The 20,230-nt window shown below is 46.4% G+C and overlaps 1 protein-coding gene across 2 annotated transcripts; it reads right to left on the bottom strand.

The window, feature by feature from the left end:
- Positions 1-981: 981 nt before the first annotated feature.
- On the bottom strand, positions 982-19,392 carry fgfr1op2 (FGFR1 oncogene partner 2). Of its 2 annotated transcripts, none has more exons than XM_080191393.1 (6): positions 19,334-19,392; positions 14,617-14,753; positions 8,136-8,253; positions 5,041-5,183; positions 3,094-3,207; positions 982-1,880 (listed from the first exon to the last, which is right to left on the bottom strand). In XM_080191393.1, the coding sequence occupies exons 2-6, from the start codon at positions 14,749-14,751 to the stop codon at positions 1,746-1,748; spliced, it is 645 nt and encodes a 214-aa protein (XP_080047519.1). In that variant the 5' UTR covers positions 14,752-14,753; positions 19,334-19,392; the 3' UTR covers positions 982-1,745. The 2 variants fall into 2 exon arrangements, with proteins under 2 accessions (XP_080047519.1, XP_080047518.1); XM_080191392.1 differs by lacking the exon at positions 19,334-19,392 and adding an exon at positions 15,462-15,657.
- Positions 19,393-20,230: the final 838 nt, after the last annotated feature.

The following is a 20,230-nucleotide window of genomic DNA, read 5'->3' as shown; positions in this document are numbered from 1 at the left end:
AACCTCTATCCTGTGAACTCTCCCCCTGGGAGAATCTGATGTCTCTAAGGTCACCTCTCCAGTGCCAGAATACCTTTTCTTAGGGAGACCCAAACTGTTCATTGTGCTCCAGGTGAGGTCTATCTTGTTTAGTTCTTAACAAGACTTCATCAGCTCTATACTCCATTTCCCTTTGTCAAAAGCCAACATTTCATTTAAATATTCAGTTCCATTCTTCTCACCAAAGTGCATGACTTCACCTCATGTCTCATCTGCCAAGCTTTGGCCCACTCAACCTGTCTATGTCTCATTGTAGATGTTATCCTCACCACTTGCCTTTCCATCTATCCTCCTCATCTCCAAACTTGGATGAGAGAAGTGAAGTGAATGCATAATCACTACATCATTAATATAAAGTACAGATTATCATTCCCTTTTCAACTATCCAATAGATTGTTTAAATGAGCCTAGATGTGAAGTAGAACTCTCATGATAATAACCTTTCAACTTATGTAAGTTACCTGTGGATTTGGTTTAATTCTCATTTGAAGGTGGATTAGAAAAATTCCATAGCTGTTTGCCTGAGGAAGTTGGCAGAAAAGTTTCACAATTTCCACATCAAACCCCAAATATAGTTAATGATAATTGTAAATATTGATGAGGGGAAAAAGAATGTGTACAAACCTGCCAAATTCCCCACCTGTACAAGGTGCAATATGTTTATACTTCCTCTGCCCAATGCTGACAATGCCATCTCCTGGAGAGGGGAGCCAAACACAATCTATCTGCTTACAGAATGATGAACCAATCTGAAAATCATTTGGCAACTTTGGTTTTCCAGGGCAAGAGTATCTGAAGATGCTAAACATTAACCCACTCTTGTCCAAGGGAAGATGGGTAAACAATATTATAATAAAACTGACTCAACCCTGCAGATTTTCAGCCTCCGATGGTTCAGTTTTAGTGCCGTTCTTCACCGATTCAATGTGTAAGACAGCAGACTTTAATCAATATCTCTTTATTAAAACAAAAATATACACATCCACAGACATATTGTACAGAAATTGTAGGATTAACCACCCAATCCGAGTTACTGATCTCACATTGTGAATCAACATGGTAAAAAATAGAACTTATTCTATGTAGCATCGACTAGGAGCAAAGTTATTTCATTTCTCCCACCCTGCACCAAGTGCTAGTTCACACTCGCCCCTGGTCAGTTAAATTTGTAAAGAATAAATATTTATCCAATTCCAACTGTGATCATGTTTAGGTGTTTGGCACAATCTATTTCTCCCCCTCGATCAACATTATAAATTACACATTTTTCTTTATATACACACACAGGGGTTTCATAGTTAAGATTGTTGCAAAGGGTAATTGCAAACTAGTGATTGCTTGATTTTTCCCTGAGGCCTGTTCTGGTGGCAGCAGCAATAGAGGTTGATTTTTAATCGCACTCACTGGCAGGCAACCAGATAGGAATGAAACTAGACTCTAAACTGAAGATAAAATGCCGGCCGCATTAAACAAAACGAACACATACGCAGATTTCTTTTCTAAACTAAACAAAGTCAATCATGCATTGAAAAATAGTTAGATACTTCTGTCAGTTTAATTAGCTTGTCATGAAATCCCTATTTACTTGCAAAAATTGACAGTAATCTGTACCTTCTTGATGGACTGGCTCAGTCAGTTTGGATAGAACATTAACACGTGCTGACACGGAGATTAATAAGTGGAAGCTTGAGGATTTGAGCAGTCTTTCAGCTCTTCCGCATGCTGAGGTTGGCATTTGTCACCAAGCCGGATAACGATGTATTTTCCGCTAGGTCTTCCTTCAGATAGAGGAAAGATTCTTTGTTTATCTGCAGCACCTCTCTCAAGCCTTTATTTTCAAACTGCAAAGAGACAATTATAGCTTTTATGCAATTGAACAACCTCGACAATGTCTTCCAAAACAGGTCAACTGAAACTATTACAAACAATTTTTAATGTTCCATAGCATCCTTCCAGTGTCAGAAACATTACACACTAAACATTATACATAGCAGAACAATCATCATCTTTGGTCAGATTAACCTGAAAATGACAATGCATAGGATTGTTTAACTTCTCAAAACAGATCAGCGTAACCAGTGGTTAGCACTCATCCCTCACAGCACCAGGGACCGGGTTTCCTCCAGGTTCTCCCACAGTCCAAAGATGTGCGGGTTAGGTTGGTTGGCCATGCTAAATTGACCACAGTGTCAGTGGGTTTAGCAGGGTAAATATGTGGGGTTACAGGAACAGGGTTTGGATGGGGTTGTGGTCGGTCCAGACTTGAGGGGACGCATGGCTTCCTGCTGCACTGTAGGGATTCTAAGATTCTATAATACAACTGAACAAAAACTGGAAACCAGACTTGAAACAGAAAATGTCAGAAATCTGTAAAGATAGAGTACGAGTTAGCACGGGCAGCACAGTGGTTAGCACTACTGGCTCACAGCGCCAGGGACCCGGTTCACTGTCTGTACAGAGTTTGCATGGGTTTCCTCCAGGTGCTCCAGTTTCCTCAGTCTGAAAGACGCGCTGGTTAGGTGCATTGGCCATGTTAAAATTGCCCCAAGATGTGTAGGTTAGCAGGGTCACATGGATAGGGTGGGAGTCTTAGGCCTGGGTAAGATGCTCTTTTGGAGAGTTAGTGCAGACTTGACGGGCCAAATGGCTGCCTTCTGCATTGCAGGGATTGTATGGTTTTAAGGGAGTGTGTGTGTTTCAGATGTTAAATTTTTTGTAAAAGCGTTCTGCAACTTGAAATGTTTTATCTGTTCAGAGAAGCTGGCTGAACCTGCTGAGTACCATGTACCCATTTCATGGAGTATAACCAGGTTAATCTTTCAAATAGCTTTTAAAACTACAAGCAGAAGTGTACATGCAAAAACTGTGAAACATTCAATACGTCAGATGTCTGACAGTCTCCTGATGATTGAATACATTTTAATGTACAGAAAGACATTTATTTGAATTAAACAAGGTAATTATCTGAGTAAAACCGAACTTCAGAGAAAGTTAAGCAACCTGCAGTCACGAAGCGACTAATTAGGTTTTTATTCTCGTATTCAACTCACTCACTTCTAATTGAACAATTCTCTCTTGCTCCTTGAACAGCCGTTGCTCATCTAACTCGATCGCCTTTCTCATCACAGTGGCCATTTCATTGATCTTATCCACATGGACTTGGAGTTCCTGCAGGGAACAGAGTCAACAGATGAATTCTGCAGCAAAAACCACCTACTTTGAATGACCATAATTCAGTCCTAACCAAGCACAGAATTCCAATGTACCAGACCATCTCTTCTCCACACTAACCAATTCAAGGACACAGGAATTTGCAGTCAACATCCTTGGGGGTTACCGCTGACCAGAAACTCAACTTGGCTCGCCACGTAAACAGAGTGGTTACAAGAGCAGATCAGAGGCTAGGAATCCTGCAGCGAGTAACTCACTCCCCCCCCCCCCCCCACCCCCCGCCCCGACTTCACAAAACCTGTCCATCATCTACAAGGCACAAGTCAGGAGAATGATGGAATACTGGATAAAAACAAATTGCTGCAGATGCTGGAATCTGCTTACACTCCGTTAACAACTTCTCTGCCATTTGGCCATTCACATCTTTTATTCTCTCTGCCACTGGCAACCTTTTTCCTCTGGTTTCTGTGGCTATGACTCATCTTTCATTCCCTCATCCTGCAGTACAAATATCTCCCCTTTTCTATGCCTTTTAGATTTGACAAAGAGTCATCTGGACTTCAAAACATCAGCTCTTTTCTCTCCTTACGGATGCTGCCAGGCGTGCTGAGATTATCCAGCATTTTCTCTTTGGTGTGACGGAGTACTCTCCACTTGCCTGGATCAGTGCAGCCCCAACAACACCCAAGAAGCTTCACACCACTAGGGGAATTTCACAGTAACTTTATTGCAGTGTTAACATAAGGCTGACTTGTAACTAATAAATAAAAACTTTAAAACTTTTAACCAGCCAGGAAAAGCAACACTGCTTGATTGGCACTGTAGCCACAAAAGTCCACCTCCCTCCACCACCACTCAGTAGCTGCAGTGTGTACTATCTATAAGATGAGCTGCAGCAATTCACCAAAGATCTTTTGACAGCACCTTCCAAACTCATTTCCATCTAGGACAAGAGCAGCAGATACATGGGAACACCACTGCCTACAAGTTCCCCTCCAAGCCACTCACCATCGTGATTTGGAAATATATCACCGTCCCTTTGCAGACCCTTCTAAAATTAATCTACTCTGGGAGCTTTACAGTCTCAGCAAGTCGGAGTCACCCCCAAACTTCAGAAGAAAGTATAGGTTATGCAATAGCCCATTGCAACGCTCAACAACCCCAACTCGCCTGCTTTGGGGTGTATTTATTACCATGCTGTTTTGCCAGCATGCTGAACCAAATGCCACTGTGGTAAATTAACAGAATGCAGCATTCAGTTTGAAAACAATTCTGACATATTACAAATAACAGTTCTAACAGAATTGTATTTTTAAAACAAGTATTTAAATGCTCTTAAGGACCTAGGCAGCACCATATTATATCTCACACCTAAAATGCTAGAACTTTACATCACAAATTGACATTCAGCCCGCTGTGCCTGTGTCAGCTCTTTGATAGAGCTTTTCAAATTAGCCTCACTCCCTCCATTCTTTCCCCAAGGTGCTGAAAATGTTGCCTTTTCAAGTATTTTTCCAAATCATTTTACGAGTTGCAATTATATCTGCTTCCACTGCCCTTTCAGGCAGCACATTCCCGATCATCAGAACTGCCTGCATTTGTATAAAGTGGTTGTCTAATTAACCTTTATTCAAAATTGTAAAAAATGTTAATCTTTGAACTGGATCAGAAGCTTTTTTATTATAAAATGCCACAATTCTATTTTGGTGTAATCTAAGAGTAGATTCCCCCTTGGTGAATCATGTTCATTATATAAGGCTGCTTTGACACACAGAACTGTACAGCGTACTTGTTACACAATGGAAGGAAAAAAGGAAGTCTGTCACTAACCTTGGAATGCTGTTCCTTCAATTTTGTAATCATCATAGGGTCATCTTTTTTGCTGGCCATTAGCAGGCGGAACATCTGTTCCCTGTACTTACTCATGATCAGCTCCAGGGCAGATTGATGTTCTTCTAGTGATGTCCGCAGTTCTAGGGACACAAAGACAACACATTGCCAATGTTTCCTGAAAACGCTTTGCATTGTCCTACCACAAGGTCACAGGTACAGGTTTCAAGATGGTAGATTTGAAACTGAGATGAGGAGTAACTATTTTAAGGTTAAAGTTTATAATTAGTCAAAAGTAGGCTTATATTAACACTGCAATGAAGTTACTGTGAAAATCCCCTAGTTGCCACACTCCGGCGCCTGTTAGGGTACACTGAGGGAGAATTTAGCATGGCCAATCCACCTTACCAGAGCATCTTTCGGATTGAGGGGGGAAACCGGAGCACCCAGAAGGAACCGGGGAGAACGCGTAGACTCCACACAATGATCCAAGCCGGGAATTGAACCTGGGCCCCTAGTGTTGTAGCACATCAGTACTATGCACTGTGTCACCGTGCTGCTCACAGAGGGTGGTGAATTTATGGAACTTGCTGACCCAGAGTGGAGTATGAATCATTGAATGGTTTCAAGAAGGAGATATATATATTTCTAATTAAAAAAGGGAAATGGGAACGTGGGGACAGGTGGATTGGAGATCAGGGAAAGATCAATCATGATCTGATTGAATGGCAGAACAGACTCGAAAAGCCGAATTTGTCTACTTCTGCTCCCAATTCCTATGATCTTAAAAGCATCTTGTTTGTTAACCAAGATTCTTACAATACCAACACTCAGAGCAATGTTTACCAAACAAATGCAAAGCCTGAACCAAAGTGCACATGCAAGCACAACATGTGATGGCAGAGATGGGCTTCTGAACATGTAGCCACTAAAGGCATTCCATAGCCTTACACCAGCATTTCTCAACCAGTGTTCCCTGAGTACCCCATAAAGGTTTTGTGCAATTTTTAGGTAATTTGAAAACTCTTATCAGATAGTTCTGACATCGAATCAAAAATAACCATTCATTGAACAAATAGTTTGTTCTCAATTTTATTTTACTATATGTAGTAGGAAGATAGAGTCACGGTTCCACGGAATTTTACATATTGTTTGGGATTCTTTAAATAAACCCTTTGATTGAGAATTACAAGTGTTATTGTGTGAAATAAGTGCAGGTTATAAGCTTTATTCAAGGCAAGCTTTGCTGAGTGATTGAACACGAAAAGCTTTGCAATTAGAAACTGCCCTATGACGATCCTGTGAAATGTTCCAATGTTTCACAACGGATTGTTTCTGAAGTGCAAGGGCTGTTGTGACATAGGTCATGATGTGGGTATGCCGGCGTTGGACTGGTGTAAACACAGTAAAAAGTCTGACAACACCAGGTTTTAGTCCAACCTATTTATTTGATAATATTATCAAATAAATAGGTTGGACTAAAACCTGGTGTTGTCAGACTTTTTACTGTGACATAGGTGACCACTGCAGTCACTTTATGCATGGCTCGATTCCAAAAGACATGTTGGCTGAGAGGGAACATCATCTGCAGCAGCTGGAGAACTCCCCACTGTTCTTCAGATAGGTATGGGACCTTGAATGTCCAACTGAACCAGCAACACGGGATCTCAGTTTAACAAGTCGTTTCAAGGACAATATTTCCAGCAATAAAGTATTCCCTCAGTAATGCACTAGGCCACCTAACCTAGATTATTGGAATATGCTGAAATAAGTAATCTATTAATGAGAATACATATATTATGATATACTACATTGATAAATTCAACACTTGTGTTCTGGCAAAATGCTGTAAAACTATTGGTGCCAATTGGCTGGAATATCAGAATTGACAGATTGAAGGGAAGCTGATGCGAGTTACCAGCTGCCTGATTTATGAATGATGGGCAACAACCCAATAAAGCATTTCTGTGTAATTAATTTGCTGTGGTTGGTTAAGAATGCAAACATTTCAATAGGAAAGAAAGTGGCTAAACCTTTAGGGAGCAGACAATTCACTAATAAATAAAGTCATAAAAGATTAGTATGGAGAGTTTAGCGTCAGCGCGCAAGATGGCCTTGGCTTCATATCACCCAAATGTGGAGAGTGTAAATTGACCACTAAGGCTCAATGGATTCCTTTACACTGTTAGAGCAGCATTAGGTTCGAAGTGAAATCACTTCCAACAGACGTTACAGTTGGAGTATAAATGCTCCTCACTGATCCTTTACGCTCAATTATCTCTCAGCTGTTGAATTCTTGTCTTGGAACAGCTTATTAATGATAAAACTCAGGTATTCAGAAATTTCAAACAAATCCGGTTCCGTGCAGATTGCTTCATTTTGCATTCGGCAAAAATCGACAAAGTCCGATTTTGTTTTAATATCAGCAAAATAATTCACGGATTAAACAGAATATTTAGCTGTCCTGGCTTCTGTTACTAGGTCTTTCACATTAAGACCAAAGGAGGGGGACCTAATGGAGGAGGTCATTCAGCCTAGTCCACAATTCAGTCTGATGCCATCTTATTTCTATCTAAACTTCATTTATCTCTTCACTTTACCTGGCAAAAATTCATCAATTGTAGTCTTGAAAAAATTCAATTGTCCCCTCCAGCTCTCATTAGATAATGACTTTTGCACATATAAAGAGGCATTTTAAGAGATACTCACTCTGTTAATTAGTTCATTGATTTTTCTTTATTTGGTTCAAAACATTAAAGAGACTCTAAGTTAACAGCTGTACATCTGTCATGTCTCACATTACGAATAAGTCTAAACCGGATTAAAGACTGACTTCTGGTCTCTGCCTTCACCGACTGCCATAAGAATTTGAACACTAAACAGCTGAGCTTTGATTTTAAGCTTGCTCCCCACCAGTAAAAATACATTTATTTCTCACAGCAACAACAAATTGCTTCATCATTTTCAATATCTTAATTATCAAGAATTCTGATGTGCAGAAACAAAATATAGTTACTGAATTGCCTCAGTGACGAATGGCACATCGAGTCAGCACCTCTCAATTAATTTTATTAATAGACATAATGAAGATTCACCTTTATTTTCCTGCTGTAGGTCTCGGATTTGCCTGTTCTCCTGCTGGATTCCCATCACAAGGGTGGAGCGGGGTCGGTGCCTGGCCACTTCATTTAATTCCTGAATGTCTTCCTGGTACTGAATAACAGAAGAAGGCTTGCAATTCTCCTCAAACACAACATTCCACTCTCTTTGGGAGAGCATTTTGGGGGTAGTGATCATAACTCTATCTTTTTACATTAGCATTGGAAAGAGATAGGATCAGGCAAGCTAGGAAAGTGTTCATTTGGAGTAAGGGGAATTATGAGGCTATCAGGCAGGAAATTGGAGGCATAAATTGGAAAGAGATTTTCTCAGGGAAATGTACAGAAGAAATGTGGCAAATTTTCAAGGAATATTTGTCTGGAGTTCTGCAACGTTCCAATGAGACAGGGAAGTTACGGTAAGTTACAGGAACCGTGGTGCATGAAAGCTGAAATGAATTTAGTCAAGAAGAAAAGAAAAGCTTACAAAAGGTTCAGAGAGCTAGATAATGTTAGAGATCTAGAAGAGTATACGGCTAGTAGGAAGGAACTTAAGAAGGAAATTAGGAGAGCCAGAAGGGGTCATGAGAAGGCCTTGGCAGGCAAGATTAAGGAAAACTCCAAGGCGTTCTACAAGTACGTGAAGAGCAAAAGGATACCATGGGCGGCACGGTAGCACAGTGGTTAGCACTGCTGCTTCACAGCTCCAGGGACTTGGGTTCGATTCCCGGCTCGGGTCACTGTCTGTGTGAAGTCTGCACGTTCTCCTCGTGTCTGCGTGGGTTTCTTCCGGGAGCTCCGGTTTCTCCCACAGTCCAAAGATGTGCAGGTTAGGTTGATTGGCCATGATAAAATTGCCCCTTAGAGTCCCTAGATGCTTAGGTTAGAGGAATTAGCGGGTTATGGTATGTAGGGATATGGGGGTAGGGCCTGGCTGGATTGTGGTCGGTGTAGACTCGATGGGCTGAAGGGCCTGTTTCTGCACTATGGGGTTCTATGATAAGATGTGAAGGAATAGGACCTATTAAGTGTGACAGTGGGAAAGTTTGTATAGAACCAGTAGAAATAGCAGAGGTACTCAATGAATACTTTACTTCAGTATTCACAGTGGAAAAGGATCTTGGTGATTGTAGTGCAGACTTGCAGTGGACTGAAAAGCTTGAGCATGCAGACATTAAGAAAGAGGATGTGTTGGAGCTTTTGGAAAGCATCAAGTTAGATAAGTCGCTGGGATCTGATGGGATGTACCCCAGGTTACTGTGGAAGACGAGAGAAGAGATTGCAGAGCCTCTGGCGATGATCTTTGCATCATCAATGGAGACGGGAGAGGTTCTGAAGGATTGCGGATGTGGTTCCTTTATTCAAGAAAGGGAGAAGAGATAGCCCAAGAAATTATAGACCAGTGAGTCTAACCTCAGTGGTTGGTAAGTTGATAGAGAAGATCCTGAGAGGCAGGATTTATGAACATTTGGAGAGGTATAGTACGATCAAGAATAGTCAACACGGCTTTGTCAAAGGCAGGTCATGCCTTACACGCCTGATTGAATTTTTTTGAGAACGTGTCTAAACACATTGATGAAGGGAGAGCAGTAGATGTAGTTTATATGGACTTCAGCAAGGCTTTTGATAAGGTGCCCCATACAAGGCTTATTGAGAAAGTGAGGGGGCATGGCACCCATGGGGACATTGCTTTGCAGATTCAGAACTGGCTTGCACATAGAAGGCAAAGGGTGGTTGTAGATGGGTCTTTTTCTGCATGGAGATCGGTCACCTGTGGAGTGCCCCAGGGATCTGTTCTGGGACCCTTGCGCTTTGTGATTTTTATAAATGACCTGGATGAGGAAGTGGAGGGATGGGTTGGTAAGTTTGCTGATGACACAAAGGTTGGAGGTGTTGTGGATAGTGCGGAGGGATGTCAGAAGTTGCAACGAGACATTGATAGGATGCAATTCTGGGTGGAGAAGTGGCAGATGGACTTCAACCAAGATAAGTCTGCGGTGGTTCATTTTGGCAGGTCAAATAGGATGACGGAATATAATATTAAGGGTAAGACTCTTGGCAGTGTGGAATATCAAAAGGATCTAGGGGTCTGAGCTCATAGGACGCTCAAAGCAGCTTCGCAGGTAGAGGATGTGGTTAAGAAAGCGTATAGTGTACTGGCCTTCATCAATCGAGAAATTGAGTTTAGGAGTTGGGAGATAATGCTGCAGCTGTATAAGACGCTGGTCAGACCCCACTTGGAGTACTGTGCTCAGTTCTGGTTGCCTCACTATAGGAAGGATGTGGAAGCCATAGAAAGGGTGCAGAGAAGATTTATAGGGATGTTGCCTGGATTGGGTGGCATGCCTTATGAGGATAGGTTGAGAGAGCTCGGTCTTTTCTCCTTGGAGAGATGAAGGATAAGAGGTGACCTGCTAGAGGTGTATAAGATGATGAGAGGTATTGATCAAGTGGATAGTCAGAGGCTTTTTCCCAAGGCTGAAATGGTTGCCACAAGAGGACACACGTTTAGGGTGCTGGGGAGTAGGTACAGAGGAGATGTCAGGGGTAAGTTTTTCAATCAGAGGGTGGTGGGTGCGTGGAATAGGCTGCCGGAAGTGGTGGTGGAGGCGGATTTGATAGGGTCTTTTAAGAGACTTGTGGTTAAGTATATGGAACTTAGTAAGATAGAGGGTTATAGGTAAGCCTAGTAGGTAGGGACACATTCTGCGCAACTTGTGGGCTGAAGGGCCTGTCTGTGCTGTAGTTTTTTAAATGTTTTTTCTATGTTTCTAACATAAAAAAGTGACAAATCCACAGTATTTGGTTCTGACGACTCTGCCACAGAAGTAGGTCACCATGCAATGTTTTTAGCTGAGTGAATCTGACACAGCAAGTTAAGAGGCGTGGAGTCTGCCTGTCTCACAAACCTGCTTCTCTCAGTTTGAGACGGGCAGTGGGGAGTAGGATGGTGAGAGAAAGAGAAAAAGCGTGTTATCTTGCAAGAAGGAACAACTGGTATCATCTGCTTTATCAAGGTCACATTTCCTGCTGTTTGATGACCAAGCGGAATTAATAATGGTCTTGGAGATGTCTGCTCACAGACCATCCTAGTATTTTTGCTGAACAAAAGTATATTCAACTGTTATTTCCAACTAAAACCTGGTGATAGCTCTAAATTAAACACAAATCATTTAGATAGCGGTGACATTTAAACACAATACCATGGTCTCTCCTGTAATAATCTGAAACCTTGTACCCAAGAGGGCGAACATGGTCTCATTGATCATCTGATGCGACTCTGGATGTTTCACTAGAAAACTCTTTCTGACTTGTCAGCTTTTTCTTGGTGAACCAAATAGAATATATAACATAGAAAGAGGCCATTTGGCCCAAAGAGTCGGTGCTCATGCTTATGCACCACACGGATCTCCTCATATTCTATCTACATCTTTTCAGCTGATCCTTCTCTTCCCTTTTCTCTCACATACTGTCTTGTTTCCTTCTGATAACATCCAAGCTATTTCTGTTAACCACTTCCTGCCATAGCAAGTTCCACATTTCAACCACACTGGGTGAAGGAATTTCTCTCAATTCCCTGTTGGATTTATTGACCCATAACTTCCTGCACCCCAATGATACGCTGCGGAATCTCTTTAGGAAGTTTCTACATAAGGGTTTACCAGGCAATTGTCCAGGAAGGCAGTACACAGTGGTTAGCACTGCTGCCTCACAGCGCCAGGGACCCAGGTTCAACTGCAGCCTCAGGTCACTGTGTAGAATTTGCATGTTCTCTCCATGTCTGCATGGGTTTCCTCTGGGTGCTCCAGTTTCCTCCCACAGTCCAAAGATTTTCAGGTTAGGTTGATTGGCCATGCTAAATTACCCCTTAATGTCATGGGATTAGCAAGATAAACAGGTAGAGATATGGCGATAGGGCCTGGGTGGGAGTGTGGTCAGTGCAGACTCGATGGGCTGAATGGCCTCCTTCTGCACTGTAGGGATTCTATGATGTGTGAACTCCTTTGGACAGCTGGGCTGGAAAACATCTGACAGAGGCAACTGAAATGACTAACTGCAGATGGTTTCCCCTGAGTTACTCTGAAAGATTTAGAAGTGGGGGGGGGGAATACACAAGACCAGAGTAACTAAACACCCAGACCTAATCTCGCAGGGGACACCACGCACATATGACCCTATCCCTGGGGACCACCAAAGCACCCCTGACAAACACCACACCCCTCCTCCGGCGAATGTAATTAAGAGATATGAAGATAGTGCGGGTAGATGATCAGCCATTATCTTAGTGAATGGTGGAGCAGGCTCAATGGACTAGAGGGGGGTACTCTATTCCTTACATTCTCATCTCTTACAATAATCTGTGTGAACAACGTACATTTACATCATGACTTTGTGACGAAACATCACAAGGTGTTTCACAGCAGCACTGCAAAACACTGAGCCATATAAAGAGACATTAATTCAGAAAACCAAAATCATAGTCAATAAGTAGGTTTTAATGAGAAAGTGAGCTAGAAAGGCAGAAAGGTTTCATCATAGAATCCCTACGGTACAGGAGGCAGCCATTCAGCCCATCAAGTCATCCCAATCCCACTCAGGCCCTATTCCCGTAACCCCACACATTTACCCTGCTACTCCCCCTGACACTAGGGTCAATTTAGCCTAGCACATCAATCTAACCTGCACATCTTTGGACTGTGGGAGGAAACCAGAACACCCGGAGGAAACCCACGCAGACACGGGAGAAAGTGCAAACTCCACACAAGCAATGCCCCAAGCCAAGAATTGAGCCCAGATCCCTGGCACTGTGAGGCAGCAGGGTTAACCATTGTGCCATCGTTCAGTGAGGGAATTCCAGAGTTTAGGGTCTAGACACAGTCACCAATGGTGGAGCAATTATAACTGGGAATATACAAGGGATCAGAATTAGAGCCCTGCAGATATCTTGCAACTGGAGATTACAGATACAGGGAGCGGCCATTTAAAGTCAAGATATTTCTTAACCTGGAGCCAATGTTAAGTCAGTGAACACAGAGGTGATAGGTGAATGGGGCTTGCTGCAAATTAAGGCATTTTAGATGACCAGAGAATAGAATGTGGGAGACCATCCAGGAGTGTGACAGGATAGTCGAGTCTTGTGGTAAAAAAGGCAGGATGAGGGTTTCAGCAGCAGATGAGCAGAGACAGGAATGAAAAACAGCAATGTTCTGGAAGTGGAAACAGGCAGTCTTAATGATGGCACCAATGAGCTTGGAAGCTCATCTCAGGATCAAATGTGACAGCAAGGTTGCGAACAGATTGATTCAACCACAGATTTCTGCCAAGGAGAGGGCGGAAGTTCCTGACTAGGGAATGGAGGTTGGAACGGGGACCAAAAACGACAGCTTCAGTCTTCCCAATATTTGAATAAAGAACATAAAATTGTGATAACCACATGCAACATTGACACAGAGCTTACTGTATAGGTGCTATATTGATTTATTATTTATACTATATATTATAAACATATAATTATACAATATATAGTACAAAGTAGCTAGCCAGCTAACTCCTTACTGACATTGGGATCCTGCTATGCACAAAATGACTGATGTTTTTGCCTGCATAAGTAATTGGAGTTGAAAATTAACAACCAATTATGAAGTGTTTTGGTTATTTCTAAGAGACATGCTAAGTTACTGAGTACGTTGTACCTTCCCTTTTAATCTATTATCTCAATGCACTCATTATCAACAACTATTAGAGGCTTCCACCCATGAGTTCTGCTGCTCAAGATGAACTTGCGATCAAAGAGTTAAATGCATAGACACATACTGTGTGTTTTTCATTTGAGTGCAAACAGTTTGAACATTTCAAATGTTCACCCACTGCTCTTTGCTAATATCCTAGCAACAACCTCCTAAATTGATCTGTCATTCTGAATGTAATAATGAGTGAACAGGGACAGATTTGTGGAAGCAATTCCACATTAAGACTGTTTATATAATAAGACTCTATTCTAGGATTCTATAAGCCCCATCCAATTCACCATATGCACTGAAGCAACCAAGCAATTTCTAAATGTTTATTATTTAAAGGTGCAGCGCATTCACACCGAAACAGTACAATTGTTTGTACAAAAGCATCGATCAGACGTACTTTTCCCTTTTATGTGCCTCATGATAGCAGCCGATCAAAAGATTAAGTTTTTCCGATATCCTTATGTTAATCGGCTTCACATTATGCTACACAAAACTTCCTTCATTCAAACCAGACACATTTAATAAATCAGGTAAGTGGGATTTCTCAAAGAAAGCCGCAGTCCAAATTAAGATGCAGGAAATGCACAGACTAACAGTGCCGTATCAAACACCCAAGCTTCAAAACTTTCACCAACATATCTCCATCGCCCAGATCACTTACAACATACCAGATATTTTAAAAGAAAGCTGAAACGTGAGCTGACCGAGACTGCAGAGTAACGCTGTACATCACTCACCTGTTTCATGGCCTCCACCCTTTTGTTAAGGGCAGTGGTCTGTTCAATGAGGGCTTCCGCTGCACTGTCATGCTCTTTCAGCCGTTCTACCAGCGCTTTCGCATCAGCCAGAACCTTCTCTATAGTACAACTCATTTCTGCAAAAGTAACGGGTGGTTTTAATGGGCACCTTTGCATGTAGCTCATTGAACATGCCAAAACATTGCAAGCGCAACAGATTGCTTTGGAGTGTACACTTAACAGGCACAGAGAGATAATTCAACCCATCTTGACTGCTGAGGTTCTAAGTAAAAGCTCTTTAATTAGTCCCTTTCTCTGCCATACCCTTGCAAACATTCCTTTTCAAGCATAAAGGCCACACTGAGGTTAAGCAGGATTGCGTCACGTAGATAAGCAAGGGAATCTGCCACATGCAAGGCAAGGTCACATAAAGAACAATTGGGTGAACTGGTCAGCTTTCATGTGGAGATGCTGGCATTGAACTGGGGTGGTACAGTAAGAAGTTTCACAACAGGTGCCAGACAGTGGCAACTAGGGCAATTTCACAGTAACTTAATTCCTATATTAATGTAAGCCTACTTGTGACACCAATAAATAAACTTAAACAACACCAGGTTAAAGTCCAACAGGTTTATTTGGAATCATGAGATTCGGAGCGCTGCTCCTTCATCAGATGAGCAGATGAACTCGCCTGATAAAGAAGCAGCGCTCCAAAAGCTCATAATTTCGAATAAACCTGTTGGATTTTAACCTGGTGTTCTGAGAATTCGTACTGTGGTCAGCTTTCAGTAAAGCTATGGGTGTGAAACATTGGTTATAAAACAGGATCTTCAAAGACTACCTACCATAACTGTTAAAACAGGCAGATGGGACCATTGGTTATTTCACTGGAGCGTACCTCTGATGATGCAGCACTCTCTCAGTGCTGCAATGGAGCAGTAGGCTTCATGTTTGGGTCTTGCAGTGGTACTTGAACCCATCACATTTGTAAGGGTCCCAGTGGTTGTGATGAAAGAAAATCCTTCAACTGCTTTGGAGAACAATTGAACCAAAATAACTTTTTAACAAACTTGGGGTAGGGTTGCAAAAATCCTCATGTTTTAATCACCACTGCACTGACCTAATTACCAGTGTTCCAATTAAACCAGATTTTCACTTCAATGGCTAAGACAGTTGCTATTTTGTACCAGATCTGCAGCAACAGTGGTTCACAATCCATATCTAATGAAAGATCAATGATCTGTTTCTCCCTCCACAGATGTTGCCTGACCTGTTGAGTATTCCAGCACTTTCCATTTTTATTTCAGAATCCCAGCATTGACAGTGTTTTGCTACTGTGTCACATTTATGATGAGATTGTCTGTGGCTGCAGGTTAGGAGTGTTGTGGTTACAAGAGAACTTATTCCTCAGTCACATTGCATGTGCGTTATCAAAGCTTGGCATGCCAAATCAAATACTGCAGTTAAGCTCCAAACAAACCTTAAGCACTTTATAAATAACAGGGGAGACACAAGCCGGCAGCGCATGGAATATGGGGAGCTCAGGCAAGTGGGGAGAGCTTTGGTACGTATCAGAGTTTTACAGCATAAAAATAGGCCCTTCAGCTCATCACGTCTGGACCAGCCATCAAGTACCTATCTACTCTTACCCAATTTTCCAGCAATTTGTCCATAGCCTTGCTGCGATTGCAAACGCTCACATAAATGCTTCTTAAATGTTGTGAAGGTTCTTGCCTCTGTCACCCTTTCAGGCAGTGAGTTCCAGATTCCCACCCAGCACTCTCTGGGTGAGAAAGTTTTTACTCAAATCTCCTGCCCATTACCTTAAATCTATGCCCCCTGGATATTGACCCCTCTACTAAGGGGAAGAGTTTCTTCCTATCAGTATCCCTTAATTTTACACAATTCAATCATGTTCCTCCTCAGCCGTCTCTGTTCTAAGAAAACAACCCCAGCCTAACCAGTGCCTCTTCATAACTGAAACACTCCAGCCCAGGCAACATCCTGACAAAGGGTCATCCAGATTCAACACGTTGGCACTATTCTCTGTCCACAGATCCTGTCAGACCTGCTGAGATTTTCCAGTGTTAATCCTGGTGAATCTCCTCTGCACTCTCTCCAGTGCAATCGCATCCTTCCTATTGTATGGCAACCAAAACTGCACACAGTACTCCAGCTGTGACCTTTTTATAAAGCTTCATTATAACGTCCCTGCTCTGGTACTCTATGCTTCCTGGTAATAAAGGCAAGTCTCCTATATATTTTCTTAACCATCTTATCTTCCTGTCCCGCTGCCTTCAGTACCCAGGGACATGAACCCAAAGATCCATCTGGCCCTCTGAACTCTGCAGTGCCCAGTGGTGGGGCATTGGAGTGAGGGGGAGTCGCAGATGAGGGGAGGTTGGGGGTGAGGGGTCACAGGAGGATTGGAGTGAAGTGGGGTTAGGGGGTCACAGAAGAGTTGAGGGGGACACGGAGGGGGCTTGGAGTCACGGAAGAGGGGGCTCGGGGTCAGGGGGGAGGAGAGAGAAGGGCTCGGGGGGGGGGAGAGAGAAGGGCTCGGGGGGGGGGAGAGAGAAGGGCTCGGGGGGGGGGAGAGAGAAGGGCTCGGGGGGGGGGAGAGAGAAGGGCTCGGGGGGGGGGAGAGAGAAGGGCTCGGGGGGGGGGAGAGAGAAGGGCTCGGGGGGGGGGAGAGAGAAGGGCTCGGGGGGGGGGAGAGAGAAGGGCTCGGGGGGGGGGAGAGAGAAGGGCTCGGGGGGGGGGAGAGAGAAGGGCTCGGGGGGGGGGAGAGAGAAGGGCTCGGGGGGGGGGAGAGAGAAGGGCTCGGGGGGGGGGAGAGAGAAGGGCTCGGGGGGGGGGAGAGAGAAGGGCTCGGGGGGGGGGAGAGAGAAGGGCTCGGGGGGGGGGAGAGAGAAGGGCTCGGGGGGGGGGAGAGAGAAGGGCTCGGGGGGGGGGAGAGAGAAGGGCTCGGGGGGGGGGAGAGAGAAGGGCTCGGGGGGGGGGAGAGAGAAGGGCTCGGGGGGGGGGAGAGAGAAGGGCTCGGGGGGGGGGAGAGAGAAGGGCTCGGGGGGGGGGAGAGAGAAGGGCTCGGGGGGGGGGAGAGAGAAGGGCTCGGGGGGGGGGAGAGAGAAGGGCTCGGGGGGGGGGAGAGAGAAGGGCTCGGGGGGGGGGAGAGAGAAGGGCTCGGGGGGGGGGAGAGAGAAGGGCTCGGGGGGGGGGAGAGAGAAGGGCTCGGGGGGGGGGAGAGAGAAGGGCTCGGGGGGGGGGAGAGAGAAGGGCTCGGGGGGGGGGAGAGAGAAGGGCTCGGGGGGGGGAGAGAGAAGGGCTCGGGGGGGGGAGAGAGAAGGGCTCGGGGGGGGGAGAGAGAAGGGCTCGGGGGGGGGAGAGAGAAGGGCTCGGGGGGGGGGGAGAGAAGGGCTCGGGGGGGGGGAGAGAGAAGGGCTCGGGGGGGGGGGGAGAGAAGGGCTCGGGGGGGGGGGGGAGAAGGGCTCGGGGGGGGGGGAGAGAAGGGCTCGGGGGGGGGGGGGAGAGAAGGGCTCGGGGGGGGGGGAGAGAAGGGCTCGGGGGGGGGAGAGAGAAGGGCTCGGGGGGGGGAGAGAGAAGGGCTCGGGGGGGGGAGAGAGAAGGGCTCGGGGGGGGGGAGAGAGAAGGGCTCGGGGGGGGGGAGAGAGAAGGGCTCGGGGGGGGGAGAGAGAAGGGCTCGGGGGGGGGGAGAGAGAAGGGCTCGGGGGGGGGGAGAGAGAAGGGCTCGGGGGGGGGAGAGAGAAGGGCTCGGGGGGGGGGAGAGAGAAGGGCTCGGGGGGGGGGGAGAGAGAAGGGCTCGGGGGGGGGGGAGAGAGAAGGGCTCGGGGGGGGGAGAGAGAAGGGCTCGGGGGGGGGAGAGAGAAGGGCTCGGGGGGGGGGGGAGAGAAGGGCTCGGGGGGGGGAGAGAGAAGGGCTCGGGGGTGGGGGGGAGAGAAGGGCTCGGGGGGGGGAGAGAGAAGGGATCGGGGGGGGGGAGAGAAGGGCTCGGGGGGGGGAGAGAGAAGGGATCGGGGGGGGGGAGAGAGAAGGGATCGGGGGGGGGAGAGAAGGGATCGGGGGGGGGGGGAGAGAAGGGCTCGGGGGGGGGAGAGAGAAGGGCTCGGGGGGGGGAGAGAGAAGGGCTCGGGGGGGGGAGAGAGAAGGGATCGGGGGGGGGAGAGAGAAGGGATCGGGGGGGGGAGAGAGAAGGGATCGGGGGGGGGGAGAGAGAAGGGATCGGGGGGGGGAGAGAAGGGATCGGGGGGGGGAGAGAAGGGCTCGGGGGGGGGAGAGAAGGGCTCGGGGGGGGGGGGGAGAGAAGGGATCGGGGGGGGGGGGAGAGAAGGGCTCGGGGGGGGGAAGAGAGAAGGTCGGGGTTCGGGGAAGAGGATCGGGGGCCGGGGGGCCTCGGAGTCCGGGGGGGGGGTGGGGGTGGCTCGAGGTCGGGAGGGGAGTCGGTGGGGGGGGTCGGTGGGCGGGGGAGGGGGGTCGGTGGGGGTCGGTGGGGGGGGGGATACGGGGAGGTTTCCAGTGCCCTTTAGTCCCTGCTCCGCGGACCGGGACACCCCGTGTAGCGCCATCTTCAGCCGCGGTGCCATCTCCCCCCTCTCCGCGGCTCCCCGCAGGCGGTGTCCAGGGCCGGGATCTCTCTGTCTCTCCCTCCTCCCACTACACCCCACTCCATCCCCCGGAGCCGCTCTCCCGCCGGCCTCACCTCATTTGGCCGCCACTTCCATGAAGCTCCCGCCCGGAACCGGAAACCGTGCCAGCAACGCGCCTGCGCGCCGCGCGGTGCCCGCCGGGAGCTGTGGTCCCCAACGCCGTCCGCATGCGCGCAGGGACACAGTGCATGTCTCCTCCAAAGCAGAGGGGGCGCTGTGAGCAGTGTCTCAGTAAGAAGTCTCACAGCATCAGGTTAAAGTCCAACCAGTTTATTTGCTAGTAATCCCACAAGCTTTCGGAAACGGTGTTCCTTCGTCAGGTGTGTGGAAGGTTCTCCTTCACACAGTGTCTCCTCCAGGGCAGAGGGGGCGCTATGACCAATGTCTCATGATATGGCGATGCTGGCTTTGGACTGGGGTAAACACAGTAAGAAATCTCACAACACCAGATTAAAAATCCAACAAGTTTATTTGATAGTAAACCCAGAAGCTTTCGGAAACGTTGTTCCTTTGTCAGGTGGTCAGAACTTTCCACTCACCTGACGAAGGAACAGCGTTCCGAAAGCTTGTGGGTTTACTATCAAATAAACTTGTTGGACTTTAACCTGGTGTTGTGAGACTCCTTACCAGTGTCTCATCCTGAGCAGCAGGGGGTGCTGTGAGTAGTGTCTCCTCCAGAGCAGAGGGGGTGCTGTGAGCAGTGTGTCCTCCAGAGCAGAGGGGGCACTGTGAGCAGAGACTCTTCCAGAGCAGAGGGGGCGCTGTGAGCAGTGGGTGCAGCAGCAGCTCAGGAGGCTGGGCAGGGTGAAAGGGGCATGTACGTTGACATTGTGGAGGTGGGCTGCACATCAATGATCACCCAGAGATGTGTCAGTTAGGTGGATTGGTCATGCTAAATTGCCCCTTAGAGTCAGCAAGATTAGCTGGGTGAATATGTGGGGTTACTGGGA

This window comes from Carcharhinus amblyrhynchos, chromosome 6 (assembly GCF_965287045.1).
Source record: "Carcharhinus amblyrhynchos chromosome 6, sCarAmb.v2.hapA, whole genome shotgun sequence".
Lineage (NCBI taxonomy): Eukaryota > Metazoa > Chordata > Chondrichthyes > Carcharhiniformes > Carcharhinidae > Carcharhinus > Carcharhinus amblyrhynchos.
The sequence above is the reverse complement of the archived record's forward strand: the minus strand, read 5'-3'. Positions and strand labels throughout refer to the sequence as shown.